The following is a 23756-nucleotide window of genomic DNA, read 5'->3' on the forward strand; positions in this document are numbered from 1 at the left end:
TGAGTCGCCGATAAGTCACCATTTCACAATCGAAGTTGGTTGATTCCATCTGATGGAATTGAGGATTTGGGACCTTATATTGTCGACAAGAGAGTAGAACTTGTACACGGTTCTTGTTTTGAGATTTTGAAAGTAATTATATAATGGGAGATATTGTACACAACAATTTTTCTCCATATACAACAATTGGTGTTTTAAAATGTTGTACTGTACAACTCTATAATGCATAAATTGTTATGTATGACAAAAAATCGTTGTGTACGAATCACTTCCACTTTCCAAGGTTAAAAAGAGATTAATGTTGTTTTTATGATTTGCTTGTTATATGATCTCTATGGGTCTTATGGAAATATGAGCTTTAAATGATTATTCCAATGGAACCCATCATTAGAATGGAATGAAAGGATTTCCAAATTAAGTTATGTCTCAAATGTGTTTTATTCAATAAAATGATTCATGAAAATGAAACTATAAGTGTTTGGAAAATATGGAAATGGATGAAACAACAATTAAGCTTACAATCACCATACAATTGGATCTAGGCATCTTGATACCATTATTGAGATTTGATCATGTAAGGAGGAATGGAATTATGTTAATGTGAGTTGGAATTAAAATTTATTACATGTTTAAAAATAATGTAAGAGAATCATGGATGATCACTTATCTATAAGAAAGCAAGCTAGAGATAACCATAGTCATTGAAGACTTAGTCTTAATGTGAATTGAGTAATGTCTTGGTGAGTTCACTCTTGAACTCGTGAAACCATTAAGTCAAGTAATGGTTAAAACTTGAATGAAATGTGATTTAATAATTATAAAATAAGTTTTTAAAACTTAATACATCCCTTAGAGTCTTTTGGAAAAGTTATAGGAGGTTTCAGGTGCATTAGGACAATGTAGAATGCTTAAGTTAGATCTTAAGGACGATTTTGTCTCACTAGGCAACACACATGCCCTGTGTCCACCAAGGCAAAATCCACAAGGTGAGTAAATCCGAGTACATGTCCATATCAAATATTTTGATGAAAATTTTGGTATTATTTATGCAATATAAATATATTGTTTGCTATATGGCCTCTATGACATGCTTTTGCATTGAATGAAAATCTTATTGTAGCACCCGATTTCTGGTACACATTTAATTCAAGCATTTTTATGTTTTTCTCTAGGACTCGACGAGTCGGAGGACCCACTCGTCGAGTAGAGTCGAGATCCGCAGACATCTTAAGTGACCTACTCGACGAGTCGGAAGACGGACTCGGCGAGTAGGCGCTGTGCGAGTAAAACCCTAAACCTGAGGGTTTGCACCCTATATAAACACCTTAACTCAGCCTCCCTTGTCCCTAACACTCCCTTAGAGCTGGATATCGAAACCCTAGCCGTTTGTGTGTGTGTTAAGGCCATTTTGGTGTTCTTGGTTGGTTTGTGAAGCTTGGAAGGAAAGAGGAAGCTTGGGATTTCGAGTTGGGACTGGTAGATTCAGAGACCTTACTTCATCTTCAGCTCAAGCAAGGTAAATGCCCCCTGTTTTGGTCTTCCTTTTTGATTGTTCACCTTTAGGGCTTAGATTCATGGTGCAATTAGGGCTTCTTAAGCCATTTTCGGATTTGTAAGGTGATTCATGGGGTTCTACTTCCAGATCTGAGTCATTGGAGGGGTCTCATGGCATAAAGGTGCCAACTCTATGGCCATGAGAGCCCCATGCACATTGTAGAGCACCTTCTATGGACTTTTGAGCTAAAAACCCCATGCATGTGCATCAAGTTTGGAACTTTACGTATAAAATGGACATTAGGAGGCCAGATCTATGGTTTTGGTGTGTTAAATCCCATTTAGATCGACTGTATAGAAATGGTCAAGGTTGGACTCGGCGAGTCGTTCTTGGGACTCGGCGAGTCGGTGCGCTTTCAGCCATCTTAAACCCTTATGCGATGGTCAGTTGTTAGAAGAGGGAGTCCCATAGTTGTTTAGACGTGTTGGGAGACCTGGAGTTCATAGGACTCGACGAGTGCTAGAACAAACTCGGCGAGTCCAAGGCAATCTCCTTATAGTTGAAGATGAACTCGACGAGTTGTTCATACAACTCGGCGAGTCGAGGACAGGGCTTGTTCATAGGATGAAGATGAACTCGACGGGTTGTTCATACAACTCGGCGAGTCGGATGAAGGTTCATTCGACGTTCGTATAGAAGGAGAACTCGTCGAGTCATTCCTAAACTCGACGAGTAGAGTCGTAGATGAAGCCAGTTAAAAGGATTGAGACTCGACGAGTTGGCGGCCCAACTCGGCGAGTCAGGTCAACTGGAAGTTGACTTTGACTTGGACTTGGTCAGGGGTAAAACAGTCATTTTACCCTAAAAGTAGATATCAGATTCTGACTGAGTGTTTTGTGGGGATTATAGTCGGAGGATTTCCGGAGCAGCCGCAGACGGAGATTTCCCAAGCAAGTTATCAGCAGCTACTCGTACGAGGTGAGTTACCTTCCAGTAGCGGTGGGTCTACGGCCACAATGCCGGCCCACCAGTAGGAGTAGTTGTAGATGATTGTCTTTGTGATAATTGTCTATGTTTGCTATGTTTGCTACTACCTGATATGTTACGTGCTAGTATGATATGATGTTAGCAGTAGGGGAGATAGTCCCCAAGATTTTCGGTCAATAGGGCCGAAGGAGGGTAGTCATACCCAGTCATGCTAGATAGAATATGATTATGTGTTACATGTTATGTGGTAGTAGTAGTGGGGTGAAATAGTCCCCAGTATCCGGTCGAGAGGACCGAAGGGGAGGCCAGCACCCATATATGCTAGGCAGTATCCGGTCGAGAGGACCGAAGGGGAGGCCAGCACCCAGATATGCTAGGCAGTATCCGGTCGAGAGGACCGAAGAGGAGGCTAGCACCCAGATATGTTAGGCAGTATCCGGTCGAGAGGACCGAAGGGGTAGGTCGGGCACCCAGATATGCCTGACAGTATATGTATGTTATGTGATTGTATGGTATGCGGAACGATGGGGGAACTCACTAAGCTTCGTGCTTACAGTTTATAGTTTTGGTTTCAGGTACCTCTTCAGCGAAGGGGAAGGAGTTGGCGCGGTAGCAGCACATCATATACACTCGCATTGATTTTCCGCACTTGTGATATTCTGGGATTGTACTCTGACATGATACTATTTTATGACTTGGGTTTTCAGACATGATATATTGATTACGGAATGAAATCTTTTATGTGGTTTTCTTATGAATGCTTTTATAATCAATTAATTAAAATGAAATTTTTGGACTCGAAATTTTGGGATGTTACAAGTTGGTATCAGAGCCCTGGTTTGAGGGATTCGGACACACCCTCGGGGGTGTCTGGACTCAAATCGAGGGATTAAAAGTTTTTTTTTACAAGAAAATGGTTTTCTAAAAGATAAGTTAAAGGAGTTGTGAGAAAGAACGAAGTGTGTGATGTGCGCGACCAGCCGAGCTCAAGTAAGTTTTTCCCCAAAGTACCCATACAAGTTTATATTATGATTATCAGTTCAGTTTCAGTAGAACAACATGCTAGAATAGGACTAAGGATCTAGGAGGATGCCTTATGTGCCTGCTATATGTGTTTCAGCTTTATTAGAATTGCATGCTAGTATTGAGTAGACAGTAGTAGGATAGCCTGTTTAGGTTATGCCTGATAGTATGAGCTTAGCATTGTATGCTAGTACAGTTTCTTGTTATGAGGATAGATATGCTTGAGTAGTTTCCTGTGTTTGAATGCTGCTTGCTTTGTGCTTTGTGGGACTCTGAGTGATGGGAGTTAGCCATTAGGTGAATACGTCACATCACATGTGATCAGGATTGAATAATCTCAGAGTGCTGGATTTGGCCCTATTGCACAGCTCTCGTTTAAGTCTAACCGTTGTGGGGATGAGTCTTTTACTCGAAGGATTATCCGAGCCTCGTCACATGTGATGGTATCCAGGTAATGGCTAATTGGCATTACAAGGAGGCCTTCAGCAGTTGAGGACTGGATTGGGTGGAGTCAGGGATTTCCCTAGGGTAAGCCTAGGATGAGAGTAGCAGAGATCAATAGCAGTAGAAGTGACTTGGTGGAGTCGAGACAGTACTCGAGGAAGGTACGGATAGATGTGGAAGGTAGTATGGGCCCGTACTACTGAAAGCAGAGGATCCGTACTTGAGTCGAGGAAGGCTGAGGCAAGACCGGGGAACTTGTGATGAGTGTGATCCCTCTAGAGGTATTAGTATCACTGACGGTTGTCATTATATATTGCAGAATGGTGGTACTACGTCCGAGGCCAGCAGTTGGCAGTTCAGGAGAGGGATCGGGTTCGGGCACAGGTTCCGAACCAGTGGATGAGAGGCTGCGCGAGTTTATCGCGTCCGAGATCACTAGAGGCATCCTTGATGCGACCCCGATCATCTTTGGGTCGATCAAGGAAGGGATTGTCGAGCTGATGGAGGATCGCCTCCGGGCATTCAGGAGCGACATGGCGATCAACCAGTCGGGATCACGCACACTGTCCTTTAAGGACTTCAGGGGTAGTGGTGCACCGGATTTCCATGGGGAAAAGGACCCCATTATGGCCAGACGGCGGATTGCAGACATTGAGTATGCACAGTTGACCAGCTTCTGCCCTGAGGGGTCGAAGGTGAGATATGCAGCAGGATGCTTGAGAGATAGGGCCATGGATTGGTGGGAGTCGGTTGGTGACTCTCTGGGAGCCTCAGCTGTTGAGGCTATGACATGGCCGGACTTTGTGACCCGGTTCAAGAGTGAGTTCGCGCCAGCTGTGGAGCTTCAGCAACTGGCCAGGGAGTTTTTGGATATGAGACAGACTACGGAGACCGTGGCGGAGATCACCGCCAAGTTCCGGGTGAGGGCGTTGTTGGTGCCCCAGTATGCGGGAGATGAGGATATGAGGAGGACCCGCTACCATGACATGCTACGAGCTGACATTCAGGAGCATGTTAATTTTTCAGCTTGCCCTACCCTGGATTCCATGATTGCAAGGGCAAGGGAGAGGGAGATTGATCTGGAGCATATCCGGAAGAGGAAGGTAGAGGAGGGACAGACTACTGGGGCTTCGGGGAAGAAGCCCAAGGGATCAGACGCTGGGCCAAAAGGCCAGCAGGGCCGAGGCCGCTGCAGGAAATGCGGAAAATCACATGAGGGAGCATGCAGGTTGGGATCGTCGGGCTGCTACAAGTGCGGCAAGACGGGGCACTTCAGCAGGGATTGTACCGCCCCTGCACCCACTATTCATACATCTGAGTTGATGTGTTTCCACTGCAACCAGATGGGCCACAAAAAGGCCAATTGCCCCCAGTTGACAGCAGCAGCGCCAGTGAAGGCGCCAGCTCTAGCGACCCTGCGGATTACTGATGGCCGGCAGGGCAAGGCAGAGGCTCCAGTGGTGAGGAGCCGAGCGTTCCAGTTGACTACCGAGGAGGCACACGCCGCACCCGATGTGGTGACGGGTAGGATTCTTTGCCTCTGATTTATCTATATGATGTTTTATGATATTGATATGCGCTCTGTTTAGGATCGTTCAATGTGAACGGTATCCCAGTTCAGGTATTGTTTGATTCGGGTGCTACCCGATCGTTTGTTTCTCTTGCGCTCAGCAAGAGGTTTCCCGAGTCTTCGGGCATGTTGGATTGCCCTTTAGAGGTAGAGATTGCCGATGATCGATCGGTGCGAGCATCAGCAGTATTCCGAGATTGTGTGCTGAGATTTTTTGAGGAGCGCTACCTGGTAGATTTGGTTCCTATACCTTTGCGGGGGAACAAGGTTATTATCGGCATGGATTGGCTGAGCCCCAATGGGGCGATGATCTACTGCGCGCATCAGTTGGTGCGGATCAAGACCCAAAGTGGGGGAGAGCTGGTGATTCAGGGCGAGAGACCGCAGCGAGGACTAGCTTCATGTTCGGCAGTGAGGGCTAGGCGTTACCTACAGCAGGGTTGCGCAGGATATGTCACCAATGTCATGCATACCCGGGAGGCGGGTAAGGTGACGGTGAGTGATGTTCCGGTGGTGCGAGACTACGCAGATGTGTTCCCAGAGGAGCTTCCTGGGATACCTCCAGAGCGACAGGTGGAGTTCAGGATTGAGCTAGTCCCTGGTGCGGCTCCGATAGCCAAGGCACGGTATCGGTTGGCTCCTTCCGAGATGCAGGAGTTGTCTACGCAGCTGCAGGAGTTGCTAGACAAAGAATTTATCAGGCCGAGTAGTTCGCCTTGGGGAGCCCCGATTCTGTTTGTCAAGAAGAAAGACGGGTCACATCGCATGTGCATAGACTACCGGGAGCTGAACAAGGTAACGGTGAAGAACCGTTACCCACTCCCGAGGATTGACGACCTCTTTGACCAGCTACAGGGAGCATCTTGGTTCTCCAAGATTGATCTGCGATCAGGATATGATCAGATGAGGGTCAGAGAGGAGGATGTACAGAAGACTGTGTTCCAGACGCGCTATGGCCACTACGAGTTCATGGTGATGCCCTTCGGGCTCACCAATGCTCCTGCCGCGTTCATGGACCTCATGAACCGCGTGTGTAGACCGATGCTAGATCGGTCCGTGATAGTTTTCATTGACGACATCTTGGTCTATTCCAAGACGCAGGAGCAGCATGAGGAGCATCTGCGAGAGGTTTTGGATACTCTGAGGAGAGAGAGCGTGTACGCCAAGTTCTCCAAGTGTGAGTTCTGGTTGCGCGAGGTGCAGTTTCTTGGGCACCTTGTCAACCAGAACGGTATTATGGTCGACCCGGCCAATGTGGAGGCCGTGATGAGATGGGAGGTTCCGAAGTCTCCATCTGAGATTCGGAGTTTCCTGGGATTAGCCGGTTACTATCGGAGATTCATCCAAAATTTCTCCAAGATAGTCGTACCCTTGACGCGGCTGACGAAGAAGGTCGTAGTCTTTCGTCGGGGGCCTGAGCAGCAGGCAGCGTTTGAGACACTGAGACAGAGATTGTGCGAGGCGCCGATCTTAGCCCTGCCAGAGGGCGTAGAGGATTTTGTTGTGTACTGCGACGCGTCTATTTCGGGTTTGGGCGCGGTGTTGATGCAGAGGGGGCATGTCATCGCCTACGCTTCGAGGCAGCTGAAGCCTCACGAGGCGAACTATCCGACGCATGATTTGGAGTTGGGGGCTGTTGTGTTCGCCCTCAAGATTTGGCGTCATTACCTATATGGGGTCCGTTGTACCATTTACACGGACCACAAGAGTTTGAGGTACCTCATGGATCAGCCGAATCTAAACATGAGGCAGCGACGGTGGTTGGACGTGGTGAAGGATTATGATTGCGAGATCCTTTACCACCCGGGGAAGGCCAATGTGGTGGCAGACGCGCTTAGCCGCAAGGCAGCGCCAATCAGGGATATTTGCATACAGATGACCATGGTGACTCCGCTGGTGGAGCAGATCCGAGAAGCCCAGCAGGAGGCTATGAAGGAGGAACATAGGAAGAGTGAGCGTATTGTGGGTCAGGTTTCCTCCTTCGACTATGATAGCCGGGGATTGTTGACCCTTCACCATAGGGTGTGGGTCCCCTATCATGGAGGAGTACGTCAGACATTGATGGAGGAGGCGCACAAGTCCAGGTTTTCTATCCATCCCGGCGGCGACGAAGATGTATAGGGATCTTCGTCTCGACTATTGGTGGCCCTGCATGAAGCGGGATGTGGCATGGTACGTGGAGCGGTGCTTGACCTGCAGGAAGGTCAAGGCCGAGAATCAGAGACCACACGGCAAGATGCAGCCGTTGGATATTCCAATATGGAAGTGGGAAGATATTACCATGGATTTCATCACCAAACTTCCCAGGACCGCGTGGGGAGTAGATTCTATATGGGTCATCGTGGATCGATTGACCAAGAGTGCTCATTTCATACCGATCCAGGAGAGTATATCGGCCGAGAAGCTGTCGACATCTACATTCGGGAGGTGGTGGCTCGGCATGGAGTGCCAGTCTCCGTGATTTCTGACAGGGATGTACGGTTTACTTCCAGATTTTGGAAGAAATTCCATGACGAGCTGGGTACTCGTCTGCACTTTAGCACTGCCTTTCACCCGCAGATGGATGGTCAGAGCGAGCGGACCATCCAGACACTAGAGGATATGCTGCGGGCATGTGTTTTAGACTTCGGAGGTAGCTGGGATACCTACCTTCCGTTGGCGGAGTTCTCGTATAATAATAGCTATCATGCGAGTATCGACCGTCCTCCTTTCGAGATGTTATACGGGAGGAAGTGCAGAACCCCGATATGTTGGGGTGAGGTTGGCCAGAGGGTCATGGGGAGCACCGAAGTGGTGCTCAAGACGACGGAGAGGATTCAGCAGGTCCGGAGCAGGCTTCAGACTGCTCAGAGTCGGCAGAAAAGTTATGCCGACAAGCGCCGATTGGACCTAGAGTTCCAGGTCGGGGATATGGTTCTCCTGAAGGTGTCGCCATGGAAAGGCGTCATCCGATTCAGGAAACGGGGCAAGTTAGGCCCCAGGTACATTGGACCGTTCAGGGTTTTAGTCCGGGTGGGCAAGGTGGCGTACAGGTTGGATCTGCCAGCCGAACTCAGCCAGATCCACAACACTTTCCACGTCTCCCAGTTGCGGAAGTGCCTGGTGGACGACTCAGCAGTGATACCCTTAGAGGATATTCAGGTTGATGACAGCCTGAATTACATCGAGCGACCTGTAGCAATCCTCGACCGGAAGTCGGAGGACCCACTCGTCGAGTAGAGTCGAGATCCGCAGACATCTTAAGTGACCTACTCGACGAGTCGGAAGACGGACTCGACGAGTAGGCGCTGTGCGAGTAAAACCCTAAACCTGAGGGTTTGCACCCTATATAAACACCTTAACTCAGCCTCCCTTGTCCCTAACACTCCCTTAGAGCTGGATATCGAAACCCTAGCCGTTTGTGTGTGTGTTAAGGCCATTTTGGTGTTCTTGGTTGGTTTGTGAAGCTTGGAAGGAAAGAGGAAGCTTGGGATTTCGAGTTGGGACTGGTAGATTCAGAGACCTTACTTCATCTTCAGCTTAAGCAAGGTAAATGCCCCCTGTTTTGGTCTTCCTTTTTGATTGTTCACCTTTAGGGCTTAGATTCATGGTGCAATTAGGGCTTCTTAAGCCATTTTCGGATTTGTAAGGTGATTCATGGGGTTCTACTTCCAGATCTGAGTCATTGGAGGGGTCTCATGGCATAAAGGTGCCAACTCTATGGCCATGAGAGCCCCATGCACATTGTAGAGCACCTTCTATGGACTTTTGAGCTAAAAACCCCATGCATATGCATCAAGTTTGAAACTTTACGTATAAAATGGACATTAGGAGGCCATATCTATGGTTTTGGTGTGTTAAATCCCATTTAGATCGACTGTATAGAAATGGTCAAGGTTGGACTCGACAAGTCGTTCTTGGGACTCGGCGAGTCGGTGCGCTTTCAGCCATCTTAAACCCTTCTGCGATGGTCAGTTGTTAGAAGAGGGAGTCCCATAGCTGTTTAGACGTGTTGGGAGACCTGGAGTTCATAGGACTCGGCGAGTGCTAGAACAGACTCGGCGAGTCCAAGGCAATCTCCTTATAGTTGAAGATGAACTCGACGAGTTGTTCATACAACTCGGCGAGTCGAGGACAGGGCTTGTTCATAGGATGAAGATGAACTCGACGAGTTGTTTATACAACTCGGCGAGTCGGATGAAGGTTCATTCGAGGTTCGTATAGAAGGAGAATTCGTCGAGTCATTCCTAAACTCGACGAGTAGAGTCGTAGATGAATCAAGTTAAAAGGATTGAGACTCGACGAGTTGGCGGCCCAACTCGGCGAGTCAGGTCAACTGGAAGTTGACTTTGACTTTGACTTTGACTTGGACTTGGTCAGGGGTAAAACAGTTATTTTACCCTAAAAGTAGATATCAGATTCTGACTGAGTGTTTTGTGGGGATTATAGTCGGAGGATTTCCGGAGCAGCCGCATACGGAGATTTCCCGAGCAAGTTATCAGCAGCTACTCGTGTGAGGTGAGTTACCTTCCAGTAGCGGTGGGTCTACGGCCACAATGCCGGCCCACCAGTAGGAGTAGTTGTAGATGATTGTCTTTGTGATAATTGTCTATGTTTGCTATGTTTGCTACTACCTGATATGTTACGTGCTAGTATGATATGATGTTAGCAGTAGGGGAGATAATCCCCAAGATTTTCGGTCGATAGGGCCGAAGGGGGGTAGTCATACCCAGTCATGCTAGATAGAATATGATTATGTGTTACATGTTATGTGGTAGTAGTAGTGGGGTGAAATAGTCCCCAGTATCCGGTCGAGATGACCGAAGGGGAGGCCAACACCCAGATATGCTAGGCAATATCCGGTCGAGAGGACCGAAGGGGAGGCCAGCACCTAGATATGCTAGGCAGTATCCGGTCGAGAGGACCGAAGGGGAGGCTAGCACCCAGATATGTTAGGCAGTATCCGATCGAGAGGACCGAAGGGGTAGGTCGGGCACCCAGATATGCCTGACAGTATATGTATGTTATGTGATTGTATGGTATGCGGAACGATGGGGGAACTCACTAAGCTTCGTGCTTACATTTTATAGTTTTGGTTTCAGGTACCTCTTCAGCGAAGGGGAAGGAGCTGGCACAGTAGCAACACATCATACACACTCGCATTGATTTTCCGCACTTGAGATATTCTGGGATTGTACTCTGACATGATACTATTTTATGACTTGGGTTTTCAGACATGATATATTGATTACGGAATGAAATCTTTTATGTGGTTTTCTTATGAATGCTTTTATAATCAGTTAATTAAAATGAAATTTTTGGACTCGAAATTTTGGGATGTTACACTTATTTTGGAAATGTTTTGCTTAAAATGCAAATATTAGTTTATGTCTTGTTTGGGCATCTTACTTGTGTATATCGTGTTGGGATGCGTTTGTGCACTTTGAATGATTAATTTCCTAAAGTGTGAAGGTTATAATACCCTGGAGCAACCTACCAGGTGGTCATGAAGGAAGAAATTCTTGGCATTTTAAGCATAATGCTTATGGATGGAATCTGCAACTCCATTCCATGAGAAACATGTTGATTGTTACATGTTTTTCCTAAATGTTATGTTTAGGATTTGTTCCTTAGTTGTGACCTTTGTGGTGTTGACTTCACGTATTAAGTCAACGGTAACATGTTGAAGCAAATAACTTCTACCCGGGAATAACCTTATACCACTTGGACCCTAGTATATAAGAGACCTTATTTAAGAGTATAGAACTTGGGTTGAGAATTTGATGCATGTGCATGTGCATTGTTTTTTTATTATACATTTCCTTCTAACCCTTAAATATATATTATGTTGAGAAATGACATGGAATGATCTTGAGACTTTTGAGAAATGTTTTGAATTGGCTTTGATGAAGAGGAAAGTGTTGGAGGCGTTTTTTGACTATGACTTGGGCACCGTGGAGATATTAGAATGATGTAATATATCATATCGTCAATTTTCTAAGAAGCACTATATTTTGACAAAATTGTTCAACTTCTTTTGAAGGTTTGTCAATAGGTACAATAAAATGAAAATTGAATGGATTTTGTGGTTACAAAATTGATTCTTAATATCCCATGTAGTTTTGTTCCTTTCTAGCTCCTTACTAGTTATTTCTAACAAAAAGTTAGTTGATAAGTTTTTTTCACTCTTAAGTAATTGTTTAATAAAACAATAAGACAACAATTTCATGTTTGTTACAAAAAAACATATGTGATTGACATTATACGTGATATACACGCACCATAACACTCTATAAATTATAAACATATCTCAAAAAAGTGAAAAGAAAACTAAAAATGATAATATTCAAAACCTTTGAGAAAAACATACAAGTCAATTATTGTAACTTTGAATATAAATGAATAAGCATTCACAAACATAAAAGATCTATATTTCTTTTGTTAATTGAATTATGTGAACATAGAAACTTGTATATGATTGGTGGTTTAATAAATACTAGGTTACAACCTGTGTAAACCACGGGTAAAAAAGAAAAAACAATATTGATAATTAAAAATAGTAAAGAAAAATCCAAGATTCAAAAAATTCTATTAAATTAATAAGATATAAGTTATGTTTAGACTTTTGATAATTAACAATTTTAATTTTTATATACTTTGAACTCTAGATAAAGCAACATATAATCGTCAATGTGAAAAAACATGATCCTTGAGATACAAACTAAAATTCGATAACGTCTGCCATTGACTCTTATTAATTACCATTTCATCAAACTGAGCATGAACAAACTCGAATGTATTTGTAAGTCTACAATCTTTATATAAAACTAACAATTTTAATCATTCTTTACTTTGAATAGTTAGTCTCTAATAATTTCATCTTGGCAATTAGTTTCATTCATGTGTGCATTGAACAGTTTTATTTTAGTTAGTCTTTGACATATAATTTCATCTCAACAATTAGTTCTTTCATGTGTGCATTGAAAAGTTTTATTTCGGCGAGAAGTTTTCCTTTAAACGAATAAAGGTAAGGGATTAGCAAGATTTTAAGGATCGGCGACACCAAGGGAAGAAGGGTAAAAGAGGAATTTCAATTAGATGGAAAATGAATTGTAAAAGAAGACACGTGGCAGAAGGATTCTTTTATTAGAGAGGTAGATATGAATTATTTCCAAAGAATTTCTATATGGTAGATGAATGTTTGGTTCATTTTAAAAATCTCTCATGCGGATATCCATATGAATAAGGAACTCAATAATTAGATGCACAATTTGTCCTAAAACTAAATATAACTACTAGTGGAAGTTATGCCATAGAGAGTCAATCAATTGGGAAGGTCAAACAAGATATGTTTGGTATGAATTACATGTAGGGTCGATGGTGTTTAATCGGAGAAAACCAGAAATTGGGCGTTCAATATTTCAGTTGGCATGTTGGGAGAATTTCTCAGGTCTTATGTCTTGGTTCAATTATTAGTTTGGTCCAGCATGGCCTTAAATGTGAATTGAACAATTTTTAAATAAAGTTATTATTATTATTTTTTTTAAAATTATGATACTGTTTATAGTATTTATATCTTTTAAATAATAATAAAAAAAATCTGTAAATTCAAGATCACTCAAAGGTTTGGCGCCTCGCACGACAAGCAAGGGGCAAAAGGGCAAAAAAAATATCTTGACTGCAGTTTTCAACTTAGCAACGTCGGCGAGATCTGGAAATTTGGGGATTTTGGTAGATTCTTAAGTGCTGTATTTAAGAACCCTGATCTGGAGTCTATTAGAGAATCTGTAATCTGTGTATTCATAACTTTTGATTAAAATGGAGATTGATTCAGCATCGATTAGTCGGTGCTCTGCAGAACACCAGAAGATCTACAAAGACTGGTTCAGTGTCGCCGATTCAGGTTTCATTTCTCGTTCTCTATCTTCTTCGTTTGGTTTAACTGTTTTTTATGCTTTTTGATCTTAATTTGTACTATTTTTAATTCCAGACGGCGATGGACGCCTCACTGGTGGTGATGCCACGAATTTCTTTGTCATGTCCAATTTATCTCGACCAGATCTCAAGCAGGTTTTGATCTTCATCGCTATTATGCTCTAACTTTTTTTTTTTTCGTTCAATGGAACTGTGGATTATTATAAACCCTAGGTTCTACATAAACCCCTCTTTTATCCGAGCTTGAAAAGAACAGTGGGCTGAGTTCATTTAGCTATCTCGCCATGTCTAAGGGTTTTACGTCCTCAAGTTTTGATCATTAATTTGATTGCTAAGTGTGCTCATAAGGGCACCGATATTAGCTTGTAGTTCTCTTTCTGCTTTTCTATCTTTGAATCTCGATTTGTTCTAACTATTTCTCTTCGCCTGTTCATACTACTTCTTAAGGTATGGGCAATTGCAGATTCTAGACGACAAGGCTTTCTTGGTTTCAAAGAGTTTATTACTGCAATGCAGGTAGTTTTTTTTTTAGCTTTGTCTTCTTTCTCTTCTATCCACCATTTCTGTATACATGACTGATGACCCTTTTCGGTGTGTGTGGTGATTGTAGTTGATTTCTATGGCACAAGCAGGACACACATTAAGTGGCGACCTCTTAAATTCTGATGGTAAGCTGTGTAACCACATCTTCTTTTCTTTACACTTTTAACACGTAAATATGTAATATTCATACCTTTGATTACCTTTTTTGTGTACATGTTATCTTACAATGCAGTTGATTATGAAAATTTGAAACCACCTGTGATGGATGGTCTGGATGTCTTACTAGCTGTATGTATACCTTTCTCTCACCTCAGCTGTATGCATACCACTATGAGCCTTAAAACTAAATATTTTTCTTGAAAATTAACTTGTTTGTTAATGTATGCAGAAGAAAAAGCGTCCAAAAAGTGATCCTGAAACTAATGGTAATGATTATTTATCCTAATTTTAATCACAACAATAGAAATCACAATTATACATTTATGCCTGTACTTTTTGATGTTCATCCTTAACATTAATTTAGGTAATCCTGAGGTGCAGACTTCATCATCATCTAGTTGGTTTACATCTTCAAAATCTGCAAAGAAGGTATGCTTTTCTGTTCTTCTTCTCATTTTATTTACTTTCTACTTCTTAAACAAACAAGTCACCATTAAAGTATATATATTATCAGCCATGTTTTAAATATTATGTTTTCATCTCATATTATTTATGCATTATCAGGTTCCTTTAACTGCTGTTACATCAATCATCGATGGCTTGAAGAAGCTGTACATTCAGAAGCTGAAACCTTTAGAAGTCACATATCAATTTAATGATTTTGTTTCTCCTTTATTGGTAATTAATACCAACCCATAATCCCATATATTATAAACCATCATGTGAACTATCAACCTTTTCCATATTTCCTTTTTATATAGTTTTTTCAGAAACTTACCATGTTCATATGTTTTGTAGACAAACAGTGATTTTGATGCCAAACCAATGGTGATGCTTTTAGGTCAATACTCAACAGGGAAAACAACCTTCATCAAGCATTTGCTTAGAAGTAGCTATCCAGGTAAGTCTACCCCCCCCCCCCCCCCCCCCCCCCCCTTTTTTTTTTTCCCCTCTCTCTCTTTGTTATATGACTAAGTTTTTACTATCTTTTTAACAGGAGCTCATATTGGACCTGAGCCTACTACAGATAGATTTGTTGTTGTTATGGTATGCTTTATATCTTCATTTTACTTTTTTTTGATATGATTCTTAATTCCAGTTTGATATGGAAAATTCAAAAAGGGTCCCACTTCCAGAGTCATACACCATTTATTAAAAATGTCATTTTTCTTTTTCCACAGAATGGACCAGATGAAAGAAGTATTCCAGGAAACACTGTTGCTGTTCAAGCAGACATGCCATACAGTGGTTTAACAAATTTTGGAACTGCTTTTTTGTCAAAATTCGAGTGTTCTCAAATGCCACATCCTGTTAGTTTTCAATTTCATCACAGAAAAAGATTTTATTTTTATTTATTTATCATTTAAGTTTTTGACTGACATGTGTTATGTATTTTGTGTGAATAAAAAGCTTCTGGAGCATATTACATTTGTGGACACACCTGGAGTTTTATCAGGCGAAAAGCAACGCACACAGAGAAGCTATGACTTTACAGGTGTCACGTCGTGGTTCGCTTCAAAATGTGATCTAATCTTGCTTCTGTTTGATCCTCATAAACTTGATATCAGTGATGAATTCAAACGTGTCATTTCATCTCTTAGAGGAAATGATGATAAGATACGTGTGGTGTTAAATAAGGCCGATCAAGTCGATACCCAACAAGTATGAAATCCTTTGAAAAAAAAAATCTAAATATTATACTTGGTGTTTAATTTATTTATTTATTTATTGTAGCTTATGAGGGTGTATGGAGCTCTTATGTGGTCCCTTGGTAAAGTTCTAAATACTCCAGAGGTTATGCGTGTATACATTGGGTAATCTTTCTACATATAAAAACAAGCTGAGCCTGAGAGTAAATTGACCATTTTACCCTTTTGTGTGAATGATATATATATATATTTTTTTTGTTAGTTCCTTCAATGACAAACCTATAAATCGAGTGACTGCTGGCCCGATTGGAACAGAACTATTTGAGAAAGAGCAAGATGATCTTTTAGCCGACTTAAAAGACATACCAAAGAAGGCTTGTGATCGCAGGGTGAGTGAGATTAATAAACTTTTTTAGTTTTTTGATCTAAAAATTGGACCATAACAGAATTATAATTCTATATATTTTCTATTTTTTTTTTATTATTATCTTGTTTACATACAGATCAATGAGTTTGTGAAACGTGCTAGAGCAGCAAAGATTCATGCGTTCATTATTAGCCATCTTAAAAAAGAAATGCCTGCCATGATGGGAAAGGCAAAAACTCAACAAAAACTCATTGATAACCTTGAAGACGTTTTTGCAAAGGTTCTTTCTTATCCACACTTACGTTCACTTTGAGACTGTGTGCTGTGTGCTGTGTACTGTGTACTGATGGGGTTTTGTGAACAGGTACAAAGGGAGCATCATTTACCAGCGGGAGATTTCCCATATGTAGAAAGTTTCAGGGAGAGATTGAGTGGGTACAATTTGGACAAATTTGAGAAATTGAAGCCTAAAATGATCCAGACCGTTGATGATATGTTGGGATATGATATTCCTGACCTATTGAAGAATTTTAGGAATCCCTATGATTAAGATTTGTGAATGTTTTATAAATTATGTAACTTAGTGTGTGATTTCAACTTGTTTATGTATTAATGGATATAATTGAGTTTTGTTTTGTGATTAATGAGTAAAATGATTGGTGATATCAACAAAAAGGGTTTGTAAAAGAATATACGGGTTGAAGTTGAACGGGTTGAAATAATTGAAATATATTTTATGGAAAGGCAGAAGTTATATTAGATGACTAGAAAGAGCTAGACAATTAAATGGAAAAACTAGCAAACCCAAGTGAGATTACAATTGGTGTGTCTATTACTAATCCACAAGAAACAATATCATCAAAGATAGCTAAATTAATGATATATTGATCTATGAGGTTAAACTCGGAGGATGGAAAACCAACAAGTTATTGTTCTTGTTTCGTATTTCAGATATACGAGTATCACAATGCAAATTCAGTGATTTACAAATAGTAAGATTTTTTAGAACATCAACCGACTTTTAATAGAACAATGACTAGCAAGATGCTAGCGAATAAAACAAGACATTACAATGAGATGGAACAAGCTAACAACACTAATCATGCCAATGCAAGCTAGCAATCTTTGCTTTAATAAAGAGGTTAACTAGTCTCATCGTCATCTCTATGGGACTCTTCTTCAAGTTCTTGAATCCCAAATTGTTTCTAGTTTCAAAACGAGCAATACATCACCGCTTGAGCAAAAGCTCTATTATTTATTTATTTACTTTTGTGAGTCCAAAGGGATATCAAAAGAGAAATTGTTGAAACAAACTCAAATGGGAAAAATCAACACCAAAACGTGTAGCATAGATTTTGAGAAGCTGCAAAAGAACGAATATAACAATTAGACAATGTAAATACCAGATGAATGAGTTTCAGATGAGTTCCAAATCTGAAAAAAGAAAAATTAAATGCATAGTGGGGGTGAACAAGCACAAAACTATTGTTTCAATCATGATACAATTATTATTACCTATCAAAAAATGTAATAGTTATAAGATATCGTTTTATGCCCACTATATAATAGTAAGTGTCAAATCTGTAATAATTGTGTAGTGTGCATGACATGATGAATAATTGCATCAACTACATGTCTTAGGGGTGTTTGGGAGTGTTTTTTGAACTCTAAAAGTGCTTACTGGCTTATAGTGGTGGTCAAATGAGTTTTTTAAAAAATGTTTGGATTAGCTTTTATGGTGAAAAAACCAATAAATCGATAAGTTAAAAAGTGTTTGGCTTAAAAAATGTTTTTTGAAGTTATTTTGGTTAAAAAGCCATAAACAATTTAAAAAAACCAAATTTTACATGCTTATTAAAAAATATTTTTTGAAGCTAATTAAAAAACCATTCTAAAAAGTGTTTTTGAGTTTGACAAACAATTTTTTTGATTTATTAGTTTTTCAAAAAGCCAATAAACCAATAAGTTGTTTTGAAAAGCAATCCCAAACACCCCCTTATATGTAATAATATACAATTAGGTATATGTCTAGTATAAGTATTTGACTGACAATAGTTAGTCCATTGTTTGTCATTTGTATATAAGGATCATTGATCATATGAAATAAAATAGAACGAAAATTTGTGAAATGAGTTTACTCTTTTATTTGTCTGTTGAAGTTTTCAACTTTTGAATAACAGATCATATATCCCAAAAATATCATCCAATAACTCGACAAGCAGACGAATATCATACAACTCAAAGATCACATCATTAGTAGGGGTGACACGAAAAATTTAAGGATATATGTTACGCTATTCAGAAGTTAAAAACTTTAACAAACAAATAAGAGTAAAAAAAGAAAGGAGGGGGGGGGGGGACACATGATTTTATAACAGTGGTGACACGAGAAATTTAAGTAATGACACAGTAGTAAAAAAATATTTAAAAAAAAAGCCCCTACTAACGACTATAATTTGATCTAAACTTATTTTGGCTTGTTACTTAACATGTCCGGCTAATATACTTTACAACATCGAAACGATATGGAAGATTCCAATAAAATTAATTACGATTTATTTATCTAGAATGAAAAAGTAAAAATTGTAAAATATGTGTTACGAGACAAACTGGGGCATATGTACCAAGATGAAAGATAAATCCACAATAACTTTTCATATTGTAAAAGAAAATTGTTTTGAGTCTGATGTGAAATTCGTACAAAGTTTAGTGGCTATTTTGAAAATTAAACATACATGATTTAAATAAGCCTATAGCGACCACCAGCAGTTGCTCTCTTCTTCAACAGGCGGACTGCAAAAGATCTTACAAGTTACAAACCCACCGGCGACGAGTTATCTCTGCGAAGAACCAACCTCCCTAATCCCAACAGACCTCATTTGGTTTGGTTGCTTTATAGGCGTAAAATCTCTGGTATGATCCCGTAAATTCATATACTTAAACGTTGCAGCTGCCCAATTCGTTTAGATGTTGTAAAATTCACTTTTAGTTCGTATAAATTTCATACACATTTTATTTGATAATCATATGAGCACGAAAATCGTCTACTGTGGGTTATTCAATGGTTGTTCTTTCATGCTTTGTACCATTCGGCAGATGGAAACAGAAAAACCCCAAATGAACACCAGGTGTTCGATGAAATTCCCAAGAGAAACATCTTTCATTTTTTTAATCCATGTTAACAAATGTTCATTTTAAAGGAGGAAGTCGTTCTGTTTTTTGGTTTATTCACTGCATTTCTTTAAATTGCTGTAAAATCATATGTTCATCTTAAACAGTTACAATGTTACCACAACGGATGAAGAAGGGTATCATGGATAACCCAAAGAAACTTGCAACCTTGATTGATCTTGTTAACTTGCCTTCGACACTAAGAGAATTTGTTGGACAATCTCAAAGTTCTAGATTAGGTTGTTTTCGGCGTGTTTGGTCCTACATAAAAGACAACAATCTCCAGGTACTACTTACTAATCTTCTTAATTTCCAACACTTTCTTTTGTCTTTTCCTTTTAATTTCATAAATAGTTAATATGTCAAATATGATTACAAAAACTATTACTAGATTAATGTTACTACTGTTGTTTCATGCTATTAAAGATTGGAATTTTTTATTTGTGTGGTTTGTTTGGTAATCATTAACCAAATTGTTGAGTTAAAAAAATTGCTTATGATGGTATTTTTGTAATTTAGGATCCAAAGAACAAGAACATAGTCCATTGTGACGAAAAACTGAAGAGTATTCTATTGGGAAAAACTCAGGTGGAGCTAGAGGAACTTCCTATGTTGATCAAGCTGCATTTTCCTAAGAACCAAAAATGATTATTGTACTGAATATGATTAAAAAAATTATACTATTAAAATAATAGTAACCAAGTTTTATATTTGTTTACATCAAAACCTTTTTTAAGAAATTTTGCTACTAAAGTTTCATTTCTGCTCGATTTATGTGAAATCGTGTTAACGTGGCAATGATATTATAATGATGTGAAAATATAGTTTGAATATAATTTAATCAGGTAGATATACAATGCAATTCTTCTACCATTTGGCGATTTGAAAAGCATATCTCAAATTATTGTAATAACCCTTTTGAATAAATTCTACAAAATCATTGAACTCCATTCCAAAATCATGTGGGATCTCCATTTCATAATAAAAACATTTTCCATTGGGCTTTACCTATACATTCCAACTCGACAAACTAAGCTGTTCTTTTTAGTTTAGGCTATGTTTGGCGTACTAGCTGAAAAACTAGTTGTTAACTGAAAAGCTAACTGTTAAATAAAAAATTAGCTGATAACTAAAAAGCTAACTGATAAAAAATGATGTTTGCTAAAAGTAACTGAAATATATAAAATTACATAAAAGGACATTTAAAGTATTTGTTTTTATAATTAATTAAGGGGTATATTTGGAAAATTTTAAAAAAACTCCTAAAAAGCTAGTCTAAGTAGTTTTTTAAAAAGCTAGCTTATAAACTACTTTTTGGTTTTGCCAAACACGTCAACATAAAAAAGCTTGAAAAATAAGCTAGATTATCAGCTAGCTTTGGCGCGGCGAACACAGTCTTAAAAAAAAATGCTATTTTGGCACATTTAACAAGTGAGTTTAAAATGGTAAAAACGCCATAATTTTTTTTGGGCAAAACTGAATAGCAGCCGTGTAAAACTATGTGATTTCTTACAATCAATAAAGTTTCATAAAGATTAAAGATTGAACAAAAACAAAGGGTTCTAGCAAATTGGAATAAAAAAAATAAAAATTAGGTAAAATGCTATATCTTACATTAAATAAAAATAACAAGTTCATTGTTCAATTATCATCATCCTCTTCACTTTTCCTCTCAGAGCTCACACTTCTAAGACTCTTTCTATACTGAGGAGATGTTAACCTCCTTTCTAATGGTGTTTTCCTCTTACTTACAACAAACCGATTCACCCCTTTTCTCATTGGCATAATCGATGGAAAATCTTCATCAGGAATTTGACTTAATTCAGAAATATCCTTAATCTGTGCAACACGTCTGAACCACCTTTCTGCCTTAGCCTCTTCAGACATATCCAATGGATCAGATTCAATCACTGCTGACCCTTCCAGACTTCTTAACTTGTTACCTGATGAACCAGTATTCTTCATATCTTCTTCACTTACTAGGGTTTTGTTCCCAATTGATGACCTGGAATCCACGTCATCAGTTCCTGTTTCTTTCACAAGTGTGTTACTGTTATCATCTTTCTTGGCAAAATAGTTTGGTGGAAATGGGACGAAAGGAACATAGGTGCTAGAACTTGGTTGGTGTCGTTTAGGAGAAAAGGGTATTTCTGTCTTTTTGTTTTCTTCATGAGAAACAGAAGTTTTTGGGTCTGTGACATTGTGCAAATCTTTCATCTTCTTGAACCATGTTTCTACTTTTTCTTCTTTATCAGGACCTTGAGTCTGCTTGCTCTGAAGATAATTGGAATTGTTGCTGTCTATGGTGACAGGGGAGGGGGCATTTCTGTCATTTTGTCCTCTTTCGATTGTCTTAGTATATCTTGAATTGTCAACTGGTCTCAGCTCCTCACATTCTAGGCATTTAGTATTTCTTGCAAAGTTCATGAAGTTGCATCTGCTCAAAAAGAAAAACTCTATCTGTTTGACTGTTCACATGTGTAAATCAAGAATTCCTGTATAATGAATCAAAACATGAAGTGTAACTTACTTTGGGCATATCCAATCACCTTTCTTCATGGTAATATTTGGTCCGAGATTTCTTGGAATTTGTTCTTGATTCTGCTCTGATGATCCAACTTTACAGCTTACATTAGCTATTTCTTGTAACAAGTTTCTGACAAATGATACAGTAGCTTCCTTAATGTTTCTTTCAGGATAAATGATAGGATTGCTTGCATAACTTACTATGCACTTCATCAAGTCTACTGGTCTTGCTTGGAATGATCCCCCTGCCTTCAATTTAATATAACAAATAAGATCACAAGCAATTTGTTATGGTTGAATGACGAACACGACAAATACTATCAGGAGGGAACCTGTAAGAAAGACCTAATTCTTCTCTCAGTTTCATGGGCATCTTTGAACAGAAATGGATAGCAATTATTGATAAGCAGCTCGATGTCCTCTCTTCGAAGCCACCTGAAAGAAAATTCGAATGAACAATTAGATGTCGAAATTGTTCTCGATTTCATTTTTGCAATTTGCATGGGAGCAAACGAAGTAGAAATCTAGGGTTTATAATTCCATGAGATTGGTAATATATAATGTATAAGGATATGATATTTAAAAAAATAGAAAGAAGTTCGAATTCCAAACCCTAAGATTAAAGGTCTATCACGAGCAAAGGCCAAACAGGAATTCGCAGCAGCGACAAACTCCATTGATAATTTCTCATCCGCAACAATTTCATCCTCGATGTTACTGCTCCAGTTAGAGTAACCTAAATTGGATAGAGATTCAAGTAGGCGGTGCCACTCCGGCCATGGATGAGACAGTGAGACCTGGTAGTCATTACCGGGAATATGATTGTAATCTTGCCAGGTATTATCAGTCGCTCTGGAGTAAAAACTATGCGAGAAATTGATCGGAATAAGTGAATTGGTGCGAGATAAATGGAGGAGGTGGTTGGGGGCAGCGTACAGGGTTGCAACCGGGAAGGCCGGAGAATGACGGCGAGCCACGCCGAAGATAGCGAAAGGGCGGTGATGAAGGAGAGATTTCGGATTGGTTAAGTGATAGAGCAGTCTTGACGAAGCTCTAACCATTTTTTCGGCGGACTGGGAACAGCCGAGGACTACCGTCGATGGAAATGATCGCCGGAGGAGAGTATCTGGTAGTTAACCTAACACAGGTCACAGACTCACAGGGTATCCACCCGGAGTACCGGGAAACCCGATCTTTATTCTTTACCACCGGGTGAGAGGCCTAATTTGCTTAGACAAAAGCCCAATATAAGTTGTTCTTAGCTCTAATTCTATATTTATAATTATATTAGGTTATAACCGTAGAAACCACGGTAGGTATGTTTAAATATTTTATTATATAGACAAAAATAAAATTAAATGTCAAGATAATAAAAAGCAATGTATTTCAGAATGTAAGAAAGGCCGGATGAATATGATAAATAAAAAAGAAAATCTTTTAAATTATATTTTAAAACACTTCTTTGTATATATCATTTGACGTTTTATTTGTTAAATTACAATTTTTGTCTAAAATCAATAACTTCAATAATTATATGCTCATTTTTCTGGATAAAACAACATATAACTGACCGTGTGAGAAATTTGGTTCTTGTAAAAAAAATCAACATTTGACATCGATTGACATTGACTTTTATTTATGGACATATCAAAACAAACAGCCAACGAAAATTGTCTCATTTTCAATTTGAATGAAGTTTTGATGTCAAATGTATTAAAGACAATTTATTAAAGGAATATGTACTGTATAAAAGTGTATAGATAAATATATGATAAAGTCATTGTTATTGTATATTATTACTAAGCACTTTGTATGTATAAATTTTTTTAAAAATTAAACGTGAATGACGAAACATTAATTTTGTTAACTAAAATTTAACAATAATAATTTATTGTGTTAAAAGAAAGT

General features: G+C 39.5%; 3 protein-coding genes across 3 annotated transcripts; 2 read left to right on the top strand and 1 right to left on the bottom strand.

Annotated features, from left to right (window-relative positions):
- The first annotated feature begins 13096 nt into the window (after positions 1-13096).
- Positions 13097-16826, top strand: LOC145138254 (EH domain-containing protein 1-like). The gene is made up of 16 exons (XM_079072359.1): positions 13097-13401; positions 13489-13568; positions 13881-13949; positions 14044-14101; positions 14209-14264; positions 14365-14401; positions 14500-14564; positions 14700-14813; positions 14934-15036; positions 15133-15182; positions 15317-15445; positions 15546-15797; positions 15870-15949; positions 16047-16173; positions 16288-16431; positions 16516-16826. The coding sequence occupies exons 1-16, from the start codon at positions 13317-13319 to the stop codon at positions 16699-16701; spliced, it is 1635 nt and encodes a 544-aa protein (XP_078928485.1). The 5' UTR covers positions 13097-13316; the 3' UTR covers positions 16702-16826.
- A 2083-nt stretch (positions 16827-18909) lies between these two features.
- LOC145138410 (SWIB/MDM2 domain superfamily protein) lies at positions 18910-20120 on the top strand. The gene is made up of 3 exons (XM_079072502.1): positions 18910-19064; positions 19430-19608; positions 19842-20120. The coding sequence occupies exons 2-3, from the start codon at positions 19435-19437 to the stop codon at positions 19968-19970; spliced, it is 303 nt and encodes a 100-aa protein (XP_078928628.1). The 5' UTR covers positions 18910-19064; positions 19430-19434; the 3' UTR covers positions 19971-20120.
- Positions 20121-20913: 793 nt separating this feature from the next.
- LOC145138783 (zinc finger protein VAR3, chloroplastic-like) lies at positions 20914-23072 on the bottom strand. Its single transcript, XM_079072807.1, has 4 exons — positions 22461-23072; positions 22181-22283; positions 21853-22097; positions 20914-21759 (listed from the first exon to the last, which is right to left on the bottom strand). The coding sequence occupies exons 1-4, from the start codon at positions 22907-22909 to the stop codon at positions 20964-20966; spliced, it is 1593 nt and encodes a 530-aa protein (XP_078928933.1). The 5' UTR covers positions 22910-23072; the 3' UTR covers positions 20914-20963.
- Positions 23073-23756: the final 684 nt, after the last annotated feature.

This window comes from Lactuca virosa, chromosome 9 (genome assembly GCF_052849685.1).
Source record: "Lactuca virosa cultivar CGN04683 chromosome 9, Lactuca_virosa_CGN04683_v6, whole genome shotgun sequence".
Lineage (NCBI taxonomy): Eukaryota > Viridiplantae > Streptophyta > Magnoliopsida > Asterales > Asteraceae > Lactuca > Lactuca virosa.

Bases quoted from the DNA above. Each gene is read 5' to 3' on its own strand.
- LOC145138410 (XM_079072502.1), top strand. From the start codon at position 19,435: ATGTTACCACAACGGATGAAGAAGGGTATCATGGATAACCCAAAGAAA. The intron at 19,609-19,841 runs GTACTACTTACT...TTTGTAATTTAG, and splicing joins TAAAAGACAACAATCTCCAG to GATCCAAAGAACAAGAACAT.
- LOC145138783 (XM_079072807.1), bottom strand. From the start codon at position 22,909: ATGGTTAGAGCTTCGTCAAGACTGCTCTATCACTTAACCAATCCGAAA. The intron at 22,284-22,460 runs GTTTGGAATTCG...ATTTTCTTTCAG, and splicing joins GATAGACCTTTAATCTTAGG to GTGGCTTCGAAGAGAGGACA. The intron at 22,098-22,180 runs GTTCCCTCCTGA...ATTAAATTGAAG, and splicing joins GAATTAGGTCTTTCTTACAG to GCAGGGGGATCATTCCAAGC.
- LOC145138254 (XM_079072359.1), top strand. From the start codon at position 13,317: ATGGAGATTGATTCAGCATCGATTAGTCGGTGCTCTGCAGAACACCAG. The intron at 13,402-13,488 runs GTTTCATTTCTC...TTTTAATTCCAG, and splicing joins GTTCAGTGTCGCCGATTCAG to ACGGCGATGGACGCCTCACT. The intron at 16,174-16,287 runs GTGAGTGAGATT...GTTTACATACAG, and splicing joins AGAAGGCTTGTGATCGCAGG to ATCAATGAGTTTGTGAAACG.